Source organism: Elephantulus edwardii, unplaced genomic scaffold (assembly GCF_000299155.1).
Source record: "Elephantulus edwardii isolate Elephantulus edwardi_28Jun2011 unplaced genomic scaffold, EleEdw1.0 scaffold00021, whole genome shotgun sequence".
Taxonomy (NCBI): Eukaryota; Metazoa; Chordata; class Mammalia; order Macroscelidea; family Macroscelididae; genus Elephantulus; species Elephantulus edwardii.
This window is the reverse complement of record NW_006399771.1, coordinates 14,534,544-14,551,895: the sequence shown is the minus strand read 5'-3', so window position 1 is coordinate 14,551,895 and position 17,352 is coordinate 14,534,544. Positions and strand designations below refer to the sequence as shown.

The following is a 17,352-nucleotide window of genomic DNA, read 5'->3' as shown; positions in this document are numbered from 1 at the left end:
TAAGTGGGTTCAACCAAATCAGGATGGAAAATATAAAATGGGAGGTAGGTAGGAGGAATTCTGTGAGCAAAACAATTCTGCAGTGGCTAAGAGAGAGTGCAAAGTGTTATTTACAATGTACTCTTGTTATGCACTGTCCAGTTAAAGCCAACTGCTAACTGACTCTCCAGTGGTTTTTCAGAGGCAGTAAATTGTACCGGAGGAGACCGCCCATCTTTCTCCTGTGGAGCAGGTGGTGTATTTCCACTAAGCCACCAGAGACTGTATTATTGTTATGTGCCATCGAGTCACTTTCAGTCATAGTGACCCTATGTACAACAACTCTGAACTCTGCTCTATCCTGTGCCAACGTTATTATTATCTCTAACAAACCTACCTCCCTTACCCCCCCAGTCAATCCATCTCATCACAGGACTTCCTCTTTTGCACTGTCCCTCCACCCTCCTAAGTACAATGTCCCTCTCCAAGGACTGGCCACTCCTTGCAACATGCCCAAATTATGTCAGACGAAACTTCAGAATCCTTGTCTCCAAAGAGCAGCCTGATTTCACCCTCTCTAGGATGAATCTGTTTGTTCTTCTAGCAGTCGATTCTACACTCTTCTGCAGCACCACAGCTCAAACGCATCAATTCACCTTCTATCATTCCTAGTTATCTGACTTAAAGCAAGCCAATGTGAAGAAAATGGCCTAAGTCAAGCATATCTTAGTCTTCAGACTGACATCACTGCTCTTCAGTACTCTGGAGATGTCTCAGACAGACTTTCCCAATGAAATTTGTCTTTTGATTGCCTGGATGTTGGTACCAAGAGTGTTGAGTGTGGAGCCAAGCAAACTAAAGCTGTTTACAATCTCAATCTCTTCACCATCTATCATGATACTACTGCCAATTGGCTCAGTGGTGAGCAGCTGTTTTCTTAATGTTGAGCTTTAATCCACATTGAAGGCTGCAGTCCTTGACCTTCTGCAGCAAGTGCTTCAGGTCCTCTTCAGTTTCAGCAGGACTGTGTCATCTCCATAACACAGATTATTGACAAGTATTCCTCCTATCCTGATGCTACATTACATTCCTCCTCATAGTGCTTAGTCTCACAGCTATCTGTTCTGCCTATAGATTGAAAAGGTATGGAGATAGGACACAAATCTGGTACACACTCTTCCCAATTCTGAACCATGTCGTGTTTCCTTGCTCTGTTCTGATGACCGCCTCCTGATCCAAGCATAGGTATTGCATAAGCACGATCAAGTGTTCTGAGATTCCCATTTTTCTTAGAGTCAGCCATAGTTTGTTGTGGTCCACACAGTCAAATGCCTTTGCATAGTCAATGAACAAGGCATTCCTCTGGTATTCTCTTTATTAGGTATTATAAAAACTATAGATAATAACAAGTACATAGGAGGCTTAGGGTTATGGTTACTATTGCCAGTGAAGATCCCTGGTTGCACAGTGAGTTAAGTAAATGTTAGGATTCTAACAGAAAGGTTGACAGTTTGAGTCCACCAGCTCTTGTGCAGAAGAACGACAGACAGCTTATGCAAAGATTTTCAGCCTTGTAAATCTTACGAGGTAGTTCTACTTTGACCCACAGAAGCCCTAGGAATCAGAACCAACTCCATGACAAAGGGTTTAGAGATGATTTAAAGTATCTGAGAAGTGTGTTATTGTTTTCATGTGCGGTCAAATCAGAAGTGACTACTAGCTGACCATCTAACGGATATTCAGAGGCAGTAAATCGCACAGGAGGAGACTGCTGATCTTTTCCCCATGAAGCAGCTGGTGGAGTCAAACCACCTGCCATGAGTTCAATGCACAGCTCCTTACCTACTAGATCACTGGAGTTCCATAGGTTATATGCAAATACCATGCTACAAAAGAACTTGTGCACCTATATTTATAGTGTCTGAGGGGTGTTTTAGAACCAATCTTTTCTGGTTACCAAAATTTCCCCCTTGTCTATTTATGAATTAAAAAGATAAAGTCAATGGAATATATTTTTAAAGTACTTAAAATGTTACTTTATCTAGAAAAGTGAGTTTGTGTATTTAATCTTGTAAGACTGAAAGACACTACTTTTGTCTTTTCTTGTTAGTAAGAATCTTGGTAGTAGTCTTTTTCCACTCATTTTTGTTTTCATTTTAATCTTGTGTAAAAGACGCTAAAAATTAAACTCTGAAGAATGAACTGTTCTGAAAGAAAAGAGCTGACTTGAAATTTTAAGGTACCAATTACACTAATGCTAACTCTGGTTTTGTCTTATCTTTGAATAATCACTTCTACAATATAAAGCAAACACACAAGAAAAATGTGTTTAAAACCATGATTTACACGAAAATGAAAATGACTGACTACTTTCTGAATAGTACTGTCAAAATTTACCAACATTTTCCATGAATGAAATATCCCACCTTTATAGTATTATTTTTAATTGTAATGAAATTTTAAGTAGCAGTTAAATGCAGTGGGAATGTCTTAGTAAGAATTTCCTTTTTTAAGAATAAGAAATTTAATCACCTTACTAACCTTTCTTTTCACTTTCTCCCTTGATAAATGAGTCTACTCTGCAAACAGCAGCTGACAGAGAATAAAAATTAGAGTAAAATACAGGCTATAAACAGAGAAAAGGTTCTAATTTCAAAAAAATCACTAATTAATTTAATCCAGTAACTTAATCATATAATTATGAAAGCTGATAATTATGAGACTATAAACATATTTGAATCTTAATCAGGATAAGGTCACTCTGCTTCACTAACTAGGGAAACACAGTGTTGTTTAAAAGACAGTCATTCAAGGTACCTACAAAATAAGTGAAGACACTGATGGGGTATGACAAAACCAAGAGAACTCTCTTCACCAGAATTATGTTAAAAAGGAAAAAAACCCCAAGCACCCAAATAAACAAAAACACTGCTTAAAATCCATTTAATACTTCTGGTCTTTTGAGCAGAGCTGCACTAGAGCCATTTTTTAAACCTAATTTCACAGTTTCTTCATTCCTCTTTACTCACATTGCTTAACTTAATCCCTTTTAAAGGTTTGATCTCTCCCTTCACCTTCACAAGTCAAGTAATCAGGACAAATATTATCAGGAATCTTACTGTACAGATGAGGAAACCCAGGCACTGAAGCCACAGTATTTGCCTAACATCACACATGTAGTGAAGTAGAACCAGAATCCAGGTCTCCATTAAAATAATATCTTATTTTGTCTTTACAGGAAATAAAATAATCTCAGAGACAATCTGAGTGGAAAGGAATTTTGTGTCCATTAATAACAGAAATACTTTAGTATTCATTTAAGTCTTAATCATTTAAGTCATGACGGGTATCATGCTAAAAACTTGCTGGTACTCACTGTGATAATGTACTAGAAAATCTTCCAACTGAAAGGTATCCACGGTAATGGTGATATTTGGGCATTTCACAGTAACATTTTTAAAGTAAATTAAGAATGCAAAGTAACAAATGTCTTCATACTTAAAATCTGTATCACAATTTAGAACATATTCCTACTTCCATTTATAATTTTTAAATGTTCTGTATGATTTGTTATATTTCCTAAAAGTACATTTTCTATATTAAATTACTCATTTAAACTCTGATAGTACCTTCTTTGCTCTCATTTTTTAAAAAAAACTACTTTAGTAAAATAAAGGTCAGGGCACAACTACAAAGAATACATCAAATTATAAGATTATAAAGACATATGTAGCATCTGGTACAGAATTTGTTTGTTTGAACACAAAGTATGACTTGTCATTTTTAAATGTCATCAATATTTTAACTTTAAATGGTCAATGAAAACAAGTTTGAAAAATATCAGGATGTATCTATGATACAAGAGTCTGCAGATTGATATATATGCTATGTAGCTCCTTACTACTGAAAGATGCCATTACAATTTTCTAAATAAATCTTTTGATAAAAACATATCACATTATTTTTATAACCAAATAATTAGTTTCTGCAGAAAAAAAGAAAACACCAAAACTAAGAAAAACTTGCAGGACAATTTAATAGCATAAGAAAAGAACACTTAATTAAAAAGAACTCAGGGAAGTCACATAACTTCCTTAATCATGTTCTGAACCTGCAAAACACCGATAATTTTCGGTTGCTGTTTTTAGGTGCCAGAGAGCTGGTTCTGACTCACAGTGATCCTATGTACAATAGAAATAATGCTTGGTCCTGGCTGATCTTTCCAGTAATTGCTATTTCTGAGCCCAATGGTGTAGCCAAGGAATAAACCAGTATCATTAAGTTTTCTTCTTTTCTGCTGAAACTCTTCTTTATCAAGCATGGTATCTTTCTCCTGAGATTGGGTCTTCCTGATAACATATCCAACGCTGTTAAAAACAAGTCTAAATATCATTTCCAATGGACATTCTGGTTGTAGTCCTTTCAAGAGAAATTTGTTTTTTCTTCTGGCAGACTAGACATTTTTTTCAGTATCTTCACTATCACCATAATTCCAATGCAGCAATTCTTCTTCGATCTTCCTTATTCACTGTTTAGCTTATGTATGTGTATGTGGAACAACTTTGTAATATTCTTTTAAGATCATAAAGATACATGAAATAGCAAAACAAAGGGACAAAAAAGTAAAGAATATTTAAGGTAAAAAAACTAGTGGATAATAATGAAGAAACAAACAAAAAAAGCTAAATAAATTTGTATGCACTCTTTCCTTAAGCAAAACTATGATTTGTAGGGCTGTGTTATTAGACGGCTGTCTCTTATGAAAAGAATGCAAAATAAAAAGAATTTATGGTGTATCTTTTATCAGCATTCTAATCAATAGGGGAAAACATGTAAACTGGGAGGTGATATAATCGTTTTGGAAAATCATTTCAATTAATAAGTTTCTTTCTTTTTTGGCCCAAATCCAGAGATCATAATCACTGTATGAATCATGTGAATGGACAGTCTTTAAGGGATGTGGTATGGGGGAGAAACAGGAACACAGAATAGAGCTTAGGATATAACAAGTGGTAACTCAAATGTCAACTACTTTCTTCAGAAAAATTACAACTGCATGGAGAGTTTCTACATGGAAATACAATAAACAAGAATACTAGGGCTAAAATAAAGTAAACCCAGTATAGGACAAGGTTCACATCTGTTGTTCATAGGGTTGCTATGAGTCCTACTTGACTCGACTGCATCTAACAGTGGCAGCAACACAAAGTTAAAATAAGCCAGTCTTTGAACTAAAATGAGACCGTTTCAACATTTATCTGCTAAGGTTAACTGACTAAAAACCAGACAAATGTTATAAGCAAAAATAGAAAACTACACAAAGTTTTGACTACAAATTTCTACCAAAACATTCTATACTTACATGTAAGTAGAAAGCTATGTTGTTATGTGCCGTCGAGTCGCCTGTGACTCATAGAGATCCTATGTACAACCACCCTAAACCCTGCTCTATCCCTTGCCAATCTTATTGTCTCTTATACACTTATCCTCATTACCCCAGTGACTGAATCAATCTATCTCATTGAGGGTCTTCCTCTCCTGTGTTGTCCTTCCACCCTCCCAAGGATGACATCCAAGGATCGATCCCACCTTGCACCATGTCCAAAGTATGTCAGATGAAGCTTTAGATTCCTTGGCTCCAAGGAGCAGCCTGGCTTCACCCCCTCCAGGAAGAACTTGTTTGTTCTCCTAGCAGTCCATGGTATATACACTTCTCCAGCACCAGAGCTGAAAAGCATCAATTCTCCTTCTATCATTCCTAGTCTTTGTCCAGCTTTCTGATGCATAGCAAGTAACCGCAAAGACCACAGCCTGTATCACGTGCACCTTAAGTCTCCAGACGTTCATCGCTGCTCTTCAGTACTTTGGAAAGGTCTCTGAGAACAGACTTTCCCAATGGAATTCATCTTTTAATTTCCTAGCTGCTGGTACCAAGAGTGATGACTGCAGAGCCAAGCAAACTGAAGTTGTCAACCGGTCCAGTGCTGAGAATCTTTGTTTTCTTGAGGTTGACCCTAAATCCATATTGAAGGCTGCAGTCTTTGACCTTCTGCAGCAAGTGTTCAGGTCCTCCTCAGTTTCAGTAAGCAGGGTTGTGTCATCTGCTTAACACAGACTGTTGTTGAGTCTACCTCCAATCCTGATGCTACACTTCTGCTCATAGAGCCCAGTCTCCCGGATAATCTGCTCTGCATATAGACTGAAAAGACATAGAGATAGGACACATCCTTGATGTACACCCCTTCCAATTTTGAACCATGCAGCGTTTCCTTGCTCTGTTCTGATGACTGCCTCTTGGTCCAAGTACAGATTTTGTATAAGCACAATCAAGTGTTTTGAGTCAAATGCCTTTTGCACAGTCAATGAAACACAGATAAGACTTTCCTCTAGTACTCTCTGCTTTCGGCCAAGATTCATCTGACATTAGCTATAATATTTCTAGTGCCACAGCCTCTTATAAATCTAGCCTGCACTTCAGGCAGTACTCTGTTGATATGCTGTTTCTGTCGTTTTTAGATAAGCTTCAGCAGAATCTTGCTTGCATGTGATATCAATGATACTGTTCAATAATGTTCACACTCTATCAGATCACCTTTGTTTGGAATGGGATCAAATATAAATCTCTTCAAGTCAATTGGCCAAATGGCTGTCCTCCAGATTTCTTGGCACAATTTGGTAAGCACATCCAGGGTAGCATCTGTTTGCTGAAATACGTCAATCGGTATGCCTTCAATTCCTGGGGCCTTGCTTTTTGCCAACTCTTTCAAAGCAGCTTAACGTCTTCCTTCATCACCACAGGCTCTTGCTCATATGTTGTTTCATGAAATTCTTCTGTGTCCACTGCTGACTCAAAAGTGATTTGTTTGAATCCTCCAGATTCTCTTTAGAAGATGGGCAAGCTCCTCCTATGCTATTTATTGTCCCTGAAAACCCACTCAGAGGTGAGCTATTAGTTGGTTCAATCTGACGGTACGTAACTACAATAATATCTTCCATTTGTAGCTAAGTAGAAATTAGTTACCAGAGCAACCAGCACTAGCATATCACCTCATATCCTCCATTCAAAACAGGTGAGCTCTTTTTGGAAAGCCCTATTCAATGGTTTCTTGTAAAATCTTAGGAAATGCAGGGAAATTCTGTAGACTATTAGGAGCTATTTGGCTAACTAGAGGAGAAATGTTTTTGAGCTCTCCACTGCTGACTGCCTGGAACAATGGTGAGTGACTGACAGCATTTAAAAGCAAACAAGTAAGAAAAACCTAATGATGAGCAGGATATACAAAGTACTTAAATATATTTATATAAACACACACACACACACACACACACAATTGTAAGAGATCACTCTTGGGCTTTTTGCTGTTTTTAGCTGCTATGGTACCAGATCTTTGGTTGGCAATGCCAACTGTTATTAGCCATGACAACTGGCTAAAAGCAGTCAATATATGTTCTAACTAATTAACAGAGAGATGGCACTAAACAAGAACCAAAGCAAAACTTCATTCACTTATAAATCATACCAAATTAGATAAATAATCAAAATACAGAAATGAGCAAGCATGAATAACAGATGTATTATGCAGCTTGGCCAAAACTGGCAACATATGTATTCTCTTCATAGCTCAAATCTCCTCATCCTTCAGAGATTTAATCAGGGCAAATAGAAAGCAAGTCACAAAAAGCAATGTAAAGAAGATCTATCATTCTCTGTTTTACAGTATACAATAATACTACCGCTAAAAGTCTCTCTTTTACACGAGACACAGAGAAGTACATAAAAAAATACAGTTAGCAGAAAATATATAAGCAGACAGACATAATAAACACATGTGGCTATGTTAAAAGGACTATACCTATTAGCACACAGTTCTGCAGATGGTATTTCTACTTCATGTCGCTGTTGTTGTTAAGTGCCATCAAGTTGCAGGTGACTCAAAGCGACCCTACAAAGGAGAGTCCTCGACACTTGGGTGCCTTTTATCCTCTCTTCAGGTTCATAGGGTTTCCGGAGGCGAGCTATTATGGGAGTGGATGCCACTCCTCCTTCCAAACTTCATGTTAGTATAGGCTATAAACACAGCCATTTATACATACATCACAGCTAACACTGGCAATGCTTTGTAAGCTTCTTAATCACAACTAAACGCCTTGAGGGTATGAAGTGCTAATGAGACAATAGTATTGGGGGAGGGCCCATCAAGGTCAACTGACGTAACATACTTCACAATATCCTACTTTGCTGTATAGTGCTGGAATTCTTAAAAGCTACCAGCACTGACTAATTAAAAAAGGATCATAGTAGAAGATCCTGGATATTGTGATGGAAAATATAGGAAAAAATGCAAAAACAGAACTCCAAAGTCTAGCTTACTTGTCAAATAATCTGGTGGAACCCCTGAGACCACAGTCCTTAATCACCCTTGGATCTGGAGCAAAAATTTATTTCCATGGCTCAATTTTCAGGAAAAAAGTTTAGACAGTCCTAAAAGGGGTCCAATACTACAAGACAGGCAGTCTCTCCTTAGAATAACCAACCATAACGGGAGTTCAAGCGACTAGCAGTAGCTCAAGAAATAGGCTCCAAAGGTAGGGTGGGCTGAGTTAGGATTAAAGGAATGAGAGTTATAACGAAGAGGTGAGAGGAGGGTAGTTACACTGTGAATACTGAAATTAATTTCATAAAGCAAAGTATGTATGAATAACCAATTTGCTTTGCAAACTTTCAAATAACAATCATAAACATAAAAGGTAAGCGAGTTTTCCTTCTTAATAGAAGGTCACAACCACTGAATAGGAGAGTTAAAAATTACTTAAATTATTAATAATAAAAATCAGTGATTGAAAAAATGTTTTATATAGTTGATAAAATTGAAATATAATTATATAATATACATTTTATAATATCAGAGGTTAAACCACATTTTAGAAAGTTATATTTAAAATGTTTAAAAATCCTACCACTTTGTTGACCATCTCCATATCACACAGACTGTCCACTAAAATTCGACATGCTTCTTCTTTACCCCAGTGAGCTGCAGCATGAAGAGGTGTCCAGCCATCATAATCTTTAATATTAACATCATATCCTGCCTGTATCAAGAGTCTGAAGAAATTATACTAAATTAGATAATAATAAGCAAACAGGATCAACAGCTTTATATCATGCAAGATAATAAAAACTGGCACTATATATATTATTGATTTTTTAAAAAATTTAAAACCTCCCTCCTTCAATGATTTAACTACGGTAAAAAGCAAGCAGTCACAGAAAATACCGGAAAGAGTAGCTTAAGTCACTGTTATAAATACATCTAGTTTGAATGAATTTAATTTCTACTGTCTATTGGTCTTAGTTCAATGATATTAATCCTTGTTACAGGATATGTAATTACAATTTTCAAAGAGAAAGCCTATCATTTCTCAATGTGGGACAAAAAACTACTGATTAAATTAGTATTAAAATGGATTTATTGTAAGGACCATCTTCAAATGACTATATGGATGATATATCACCTCAGGCTAAAAAAACATGCTGGAATCAAACAAGTTTATTTTGTAGTGCTTTTGTTGACATGCAATTGAAGCACTGGTTGGTGCACCTTTCTTGAACCTCTATGATCTCTCGGTCATGGGAAATTTTCAAAGGGAAATAATAATCTGAACTGCCAGAAGCAAAACAAAGAATCCTAGATTGTGCCCACTTTTCTGTAGCAGTAGAAAGCATATATTTTAATTATCAACAGAGCTTGAGAATAGGAATACCCTTTAATACAGTGCAAAGAGCTGCATAAATTATGTTAGTATGGCCTTTTTACTGAATACTGGCATCAATCTTTATTTAGAAAAATGAAGCTCATGAATAGTAAAGAATGGGTCTATAAATTGCACGCAGCAGAGCCATACACACACAGGCGAACACTAAATACTTTGTAATTTATGAAATCTGGTTGACTTTTACCTTACTTTCCAAGATGCTGAACTTGAAGAAGCCTTCTTTTTACCTACAGAAGGTGGCAGTAATAGCTAATGGATAACCTTTCATTTATTTATGTTTCAAGAACTGAACCTCAGTATCTAACAATATCTGTACCTAGCTCCACAACAAAATAATCTGAAGAGCTGGCTGAAAATATAGATTCCTCCATTCAACTTGAGTTCTACTGAATTAATGAGCATATCTGAAAACCACTGAAAAACTCACTGCCATAGAATCAACTGCAACTCAGAGCAACCCTGCATGGGGTTTCTGAGACTGTCACTCTGTGGGACGTTCGTTTTCTCCCCCAGAGCAGCTGGTGGGGCTGAACTGCTGACCTTACAGTTAGCAGCCTGACATATTAAACGCTATGGCACAAAAGCTTATACTAAAATAATCTGCACTTCGAGTAAGTCTTCCATATGATTCTTATATTGTCTGCTTTGCTATCTGTCTAGAGACTAACACTGAAAAGTTGCCAATCTAAATAAAGAAATGGCTAATAGAAAAAAGTTGAGAGACTTGTCAAGAGAGGCAGAAATAATACTGGATCATAATAAAAACTTACGAACTATAGTAATATGAAATATCCTACAAAGCACAAAATTTTAAGTATCTGGTTATATTATGTAGAGAGGAAAGACAAAATCAAGAAGGTAGCTACAGTTTTTTCAACATGTATTTGGCTCTCTGTATATGCCAGGTGCTACATGGATACTTACATAGCACCTATATTTAAAAAGTTTCTAATGGAAGACAAAACAACAACATTTAACCTTGACAACAGGTTTTGTGATACAGATGGGTAGGATAGGACTGGGGAGGGTGGGTTGCAGGGGAAGTGCACATAATGGAGAAGCATCAAAATAAAGCCGACAGAGTGTGTGTGTATAAATGTCTATCAGAGAGGAAGGGAAGAAAAGTTGTATTTGAGTCTAATCTTTTAAAATGTCTTTTTCATTTCATTCATGCATATTTTTCATAAAATAAGATTCAAAGGGAAAACTGGATATACAGAGAAGTCACTTTATAAAACAGCTAACTTTTAATCACTTGCACTTTCCTTCAGATAATCAGATTATTAGCTTTTTACTAGGTCTTTTGATAATATAAAAGCAATTATCTATCTATCTATCTATCTACAAATACATATTTATTTTCTAATACATATAAATGATACATTTTTGTTCTAGGTTTAACAGCAACAGATCCTCAGCACTCTTTCCACATCAATATAATATATTTCTAAGTCCTTTTAATTGTAGACTATTTAGTTACAGAGCATCTCAGTGAAAAGTTGTACTATTATTGTTTTTCAAGCATTCTCATACTTATGTGTAACGCTGCTTGTATATACTTTCTCATGAGTGAGAATATCTGTAAAAAAGAATTCCTAGAGGTAGAACTGCAAAATCAAAGAGAAACTATTACAGTGAAAGAATTTGTTCAATTGTATTTTAGAATTCCACTAGTCATATAAGAATACCTTCCCCCACTCCCTTGCCAAATGTTTTGATCTTTGCCAATATGAAAGACGAAAAACTGTTGAACATTTTAGCTTTTTTTGCAATTACGAATGGAGCTGAATATTTTTTTCATATGGATAAGAGCTGTGAACTAAGTCAAGAGATCAAAAGAAGTGTGCCAGTTGATGAGATGATGGAGAACAGGCATCTAGACAGAGAGAAGAATATGCATTAAGACATCATGACAGACCTTCCAAAGTAACTAGTACAGGTGAAATAATGTGCACTTGAAGAGCAATGGCGGTAACTTAGCTTAAAGGAGACAACAGAGACCCGTTGACCAAGTGTCTTACACGATTAGCTAAGGAGCTGAAATGGATTCTAAAGTTCTCCTAGAACTTTAATAAAAGATTTTAAGAAACAGTCTAATCATAATGATAATCTGGAAGTATTTAAAAAGCCAATCTTATCATAAAATCTAGTACTAACATATATGGCTATAAACAAATTTTCATGAATAATAATTATGTTTATTAGATGCAATAACTAGTAGTATATGCAATAAAAGAATATTTCCTGCTCACAGTTTGTCAAATGGTAGCAGCTGCTCACAAACAACTAATAAGATATGAAAAGTCTGAAATGTTTGGATGAGAGTAGGAAACAGATACAAGAAAAAAGAAGCTATTTAAAAAGCAAATGTCCTATTCCAAGAGAAAATTTAAGTTACTGAAGTGAATGCGTGGAGAGCTAGAAAAGACGATGAAATCCGGGGCTAGGTGACACTGTTAAATATTCACTGCTATTAGAAAATCAAACAAAAGCAATAGAAAAGTGGAGTAGATTTTGATAAACGTTTTTGTGCAGAAATATTTTTTTGCCTGCAAACATAGGCACCTCTATACGGCATGCGTAAAAATATTTAATGTAAAAAAAAAAAAAAAAACAACCCAACAAAAAACCCCGTGATTAGTGTATGTCATTAAATAGTTTAAGGTGTTATGGCTTGATGTTTAATATTATACTAGTAAAAATATAGGTTTCTCCGTAGCAAAAATAGTTGTAGTCATCTAAACTAAAGACTGATGAATCCGAACCACCCTGATGTCCCATGGAATAAAGACCTAGGAGTAAGCTTTGCCATAAAACCAGCATGCAAGAAAATCCTCTGGGGCAGTTCCACACTGTAACAAATGGAGTCACTCTGAGTCAGAATGAATTTGATAACTACAAGCTTGGTTCTTAACAGCATTCTGAAATCTCATGTCCATGTGGTAAAAATAAAGACCATTTTAGTTAAATTATACATAAACAAAAGAAATTTTAGTTCAAGCTCCAGTATCTATTGATACTTTTATGTCATATACAAATACAGAACATTGTTTTCACTGTTAGGAAAAATAGTCAAACTGGGAAACTTAATTAGCTCAAATTGTACCTTATAATGGTTGACTGGCATTTATCCCAGAAAAATATTACTAAATAACTCTTTTATAAGGTGTTTCATAATGTTCGAAACAGTCTCAAGAAAAGGTAGATTAAAAAAAAAATAATAAAATGAAAGTAGAAAAATGACTGTGTAATAAGAATACTTACTTTAAAACTTCTGTATATCCTTTAGCAGCTGCTACGTGAAGTGCTGTCCCTCCAGACTTGCCATGTGGGACATCATTTATGTGACCACTATTTAACCACTGCCGTGCATCTCTCAGCATTATCCGTTCTTCTTCCTTTCGAGCAGCTTCTATATCAACCCCTGAGAAAACAAGACACTTACTTGTCTTCATAGAAAATCTGAAATTCTGAAACATTTCAAACTGGTTTGAATAAAGGATGTATAATATTGTAGATCTTTCATTATTTACTAGCCTCTTCTAACAATTTTTTTATCCAATAATATTAATATTTTTCTTTTTTGATAATTCTTTTGATCTCTTAAAAAAATTTAAAGCATTACCTAAAGGATAAATCTGAAATGTAAAATTGATGAAAGAAACAGGGTCATCTAGTTCCTATCTTTTAATAGCTTAACACCTTGCAGAAGCGAAGATTAAAAAAGAAATCATATTAGAGTTCTGAGTAATTACATACTATCTATGGTTTCAATTTCTCATTACCAAATAAAATGCACAGATCGCATGTGTTTATGCATCTGAAAGTTGGACAACAAATAAGGACGATAGAAGAAGAAAAATCAATGTCTTTGAGTTGGTGTTTAAAAAGCATACTGAATATGTCATGCACTGCTAAAGGGAAAAGCTATGTCCTGGAGGAAGGGATGTTCCTTAGAGACAAAGATGGTGAAACTTTGTCTCATATACACGTCATTAGAAGAAGCTAGTTCTTGGAAAAAGACCAACAATATGCTTTTAAAGGTGAGGGTCAGTGAAAGGCAGGAAGATGTTCAACAAGATGGAATGGCATAGTTAACAACTGTTAACAATGGCTCAAGTAGTTCAGAAATGAGTACGGCATCGTATATAGCAAAGTTAAGAACCATTAATCATAGGATCACTTTGCGTTGTAGTCAACTAAATGGTATTTAACAATATATGCAAATATAATCTATTTTCCCCCAGGAGACAATATGTTTATTAATGGATGTTATCTTTTACTCTTGTATGCCAAATGACTGGAGGCATACTCAAAGTAAAACCAGTAAGTGTTCACTAAATAAATACCAAATTATATATATAATAGGTCTGTCTTGGAGAGGGTGAAATCAAATTTCTCCTTGGAGACAAGGATTTTGAAGCACATCTGCTAAGTAGATTTTTCTATTAACTTTCCCACATATTCAGTTAGTATGTAAAGTGAACCCTATGTGTGACATATTTAATTAAAAGGAGGTATGGATATAGAATATAAAGGGTCTCTTCCCTGGAGGACATTATGCTGAGTGAAATATATCAGTCACAAAAGGACAAATACTGCATGGTGCCACTGTTGTAGAATGGGAACTGCTAAGAGAAAAAACAAGTTCATCCTGGAGAGGGTGAAGCCAGGCTGCTCCTTGGACACAAAGATTCCAAAGCTTTGTTTGACAAACTTTGGACATGTTGCAAGGAGGGACCAGTCCTTGGAGAAGAACATCATGCTTGGGAGGGTGGAGGGACAGTAGAGGAGAGGAAGATCCTCTTTGAGGTGGATTGATTAAGTCATTGGGGTTATGGGAGTAGGTGTGTCAGAGACAGTGAGATTGGCACAGGACAGAGCAGGGCTTAGGGCTGTTGTACATAGGGTCACTATGAGTCGCAGGCGACTCACCAACACATCACCACCACCACCACCTTTTGGTTAGTAGCCCAACTTACAATGTATTAGGTCACCAAGTTTCCTTTTCATAGAAAATTGAAAAGGTAAACAGAAGGTAATCAGCCAACCTCATTTAAGATGTCTCAATATTATTTATGAAGGAAGTATTAAAACGCTTTATTAACTTCACTACCTTAACAAATATCTGCTAAATGATTTGTCACAAATGAAACTATTTTCTTCTACAAAGCCTCCATTATATTACTGTTGTTTTAATTTTGCTATCTTAAACTGTCACAATTTAAAATGGGTTTTTTTTTAATTTGAAAAATAAAAACACACAAAAAACCCAACAACAAAAACTCATCAAAAAGAACAACAACAAAATCCACTTCTAGATTTATCCTATTTTGTGTTTGGTGGTGCAGTGGTTAAAACATTCACCTACTAATGGAGAGGTCCATGTGCTCTGAACCCATGAGCCACTCTGTGAGCAAAGGGCAGGGCAGTCAACTCTGTTAAGGGTTTCTTAGCCTTGGAAACTATGGAATAGTTCTACTCGGTCCTACACAATTACTATGAGAATTGACCTGCTGCAAGTAGTATTTTGGTTTTATCTAATTAAAAAGCAACCCTCTTCTGCTCCGAAACTATACTCAACATAAATTTACTTTAAAAAAAAATTTAAAGTTCAAGTGTAAAATTTCCACGTTCTTGTTCTTATTAGATGCCAGCCATCAAGTCAAGCAGGACCCACTGTAATTCTATGAACAAGAGATCTAAACCCAGTCCTAATCTATGCCATGCTGACACTTCCTGACACACCAGAGTCCACTCTGGCACTCATTAAGTCACTCCACCTGGTCCAGGGCCGTCCTCTCCTTCACCAACCCTCTACCTTTCCAACCATCATGTCCCTCTCCAAGGAACAGCCCGTCCTAGCAACATGCCCAACATATGTGAGGCGAAGCCTCATTATCTTTGCCTCCAAAGAGCAATCCAGCTGCATCCCTAAGACATTATTTGTTCTTTTGTTATTCCATGAGGATGTCCAGTGTTCTTCAACACCACAGCATAAAAACATCAATTTTTCTTTTGTCATACTTATTTACTGTCCAGCTCTCAGATCTATATAACAAGTGATTAGAAACACCATGGTCTGAATCAAATGCATCGTAGTCCTCAAAGTGACATCATCAATCCTCAATAATTTGGAGAGGTCACTAACTACAGACCTTCTCAGTGCAATATGTTTTCTGATTTCCTGTTGGTACCAAGGGTGTTAACTGTGGATCCAAGTAAGGTGAAGTTGTTGACAGTTTCTATTGTTTCTCCATCATAATGTTGCCTATTGGACCAGTGGTAAGAATCTGTTTTCGTGACACTAAGATGCAATTCATATCAAAGGCTGTATTTTTTTTATCTTCTGCAACAAGTGCTTCAAATCTTCCTCACTTTCAGCAAGGAAGGTTGTGTTATCTATGTAACACAGGTTATTGATGAGTCTTCCTCAGACCTGATGTCACATTCCTCCTCATAGAGTTCAGCTTCTCGAATAATTTGCTCTGCATGCAGATTACATAGATATGGAGAAAGAATACAACCCCGACACATTCTCTTCTTAATTCTAAACCACGTAGTGGTTCCCTTGCTCTGTTTGCAAAACAGCCTTCTGGCTTAAGTAGTTTTGAATGAGCACAATTAAGTGCTCTGGGATTCCCATTCTTCTTAATGTAGCCATAACTTGCTATTATCTGCAAAGTCAAATGACTGCGTAATCAATAAATCACAGAAAGACAATTCTTCTGGTATGCTTTACTTTCAGCCAGGATCTATTCTGACATCAGCAGTGTTACCTCTGATGAGATGACGTTCTTCTAAATCATACCCTACCTATGTACTGTTCTGGCTGTTTTTGAATGATCTTCAGCAGTATTTTGCTCGCATATGATATTAACGATATTATTCAATAGTTTCCACATTCTGTTTGATAACCTTTCTGGGAATGGGAAAAAATAGTGGACCTCTTCTAATCTGTTGGCCAGACAGCTGTTCTCCAAATTTCCTGACATAGACTGGTCAGCACATCCAGGAATGCATTTGTTGAATGAAACAAGTCAATTAGTATCTCACTGATTTCTTAGGCCTTATCTTTTGCCAATGCCTTCAAAGCACCTTCCACTTTCTCCTTCATTACCACTGGCTCCTGCTCATATGGTACTTACTGAAATTTTTCAGTGTCACTCAGTTATTTTTGGTAGAATGATTCTGTAAATTCCCTCCATCTTCTTTTGATGTTTTCTGGGTCATTCAATATATTGCCCACGACATCTTTCCATATTGTGATCTGAGGCTTAAATTTGTTTTTTCTGTTCTCTCAGACTGACTGTTGTGTCATCTGCAAATGCAGATGACACAACCCTGCTTGCTAAAACTGAGGAGGCCCTGAAATGCTTGCTGCAGAGGGTCAAGGACTGCAGCCTTCAGTATGGATTGAAGCTCAATGTCAAAAAGACAAATATTCTCACCACTGAGCGAACTGGCAGCATCATGAGGGATGTTGAAGATATTAAGACTAGTTTACTTGGCTCCACAGTCAACACTCTTGGCACCAGTAGCCAGGAAATAAAAAAACGTATTGCGATGGGAAAGTCTGCTGTTAGGGACCTCTCTAAA

General features: G+C 36.3%; 1 protein-coding gene across 3 annotated transcripts in view; it reads right to left on the bottom strand.

The window, feature by feature from the left end:
• Positions 1-17,352, bottom strand: part of PPP1R12A (protein phosphatase 1, regulatory subunit 12A) — a 176,724-nt gene that overhangs the window by 67,804 nt on the left and 91,568 nt on the right. For all 3 annotated transcript variants that reach the window (XM_006882545.1, XM_006882546.1, XM_006882547.1), the window contains exons 4-5: positions 13,018-13,177; positions 8,938-9,082 (exon numbers count right to left, since the gene is read on the bottom strand). In XM_006882545.1, the coding sequence (XP_006882607.1) occupies positions 8,938-9,082; positions 13,018-13,177 (305 nt within the window). The remainder of the gene's footprint in view (positions 1-8,937; positions 9,083-13,017; positions 13,178-17,352) is intronic.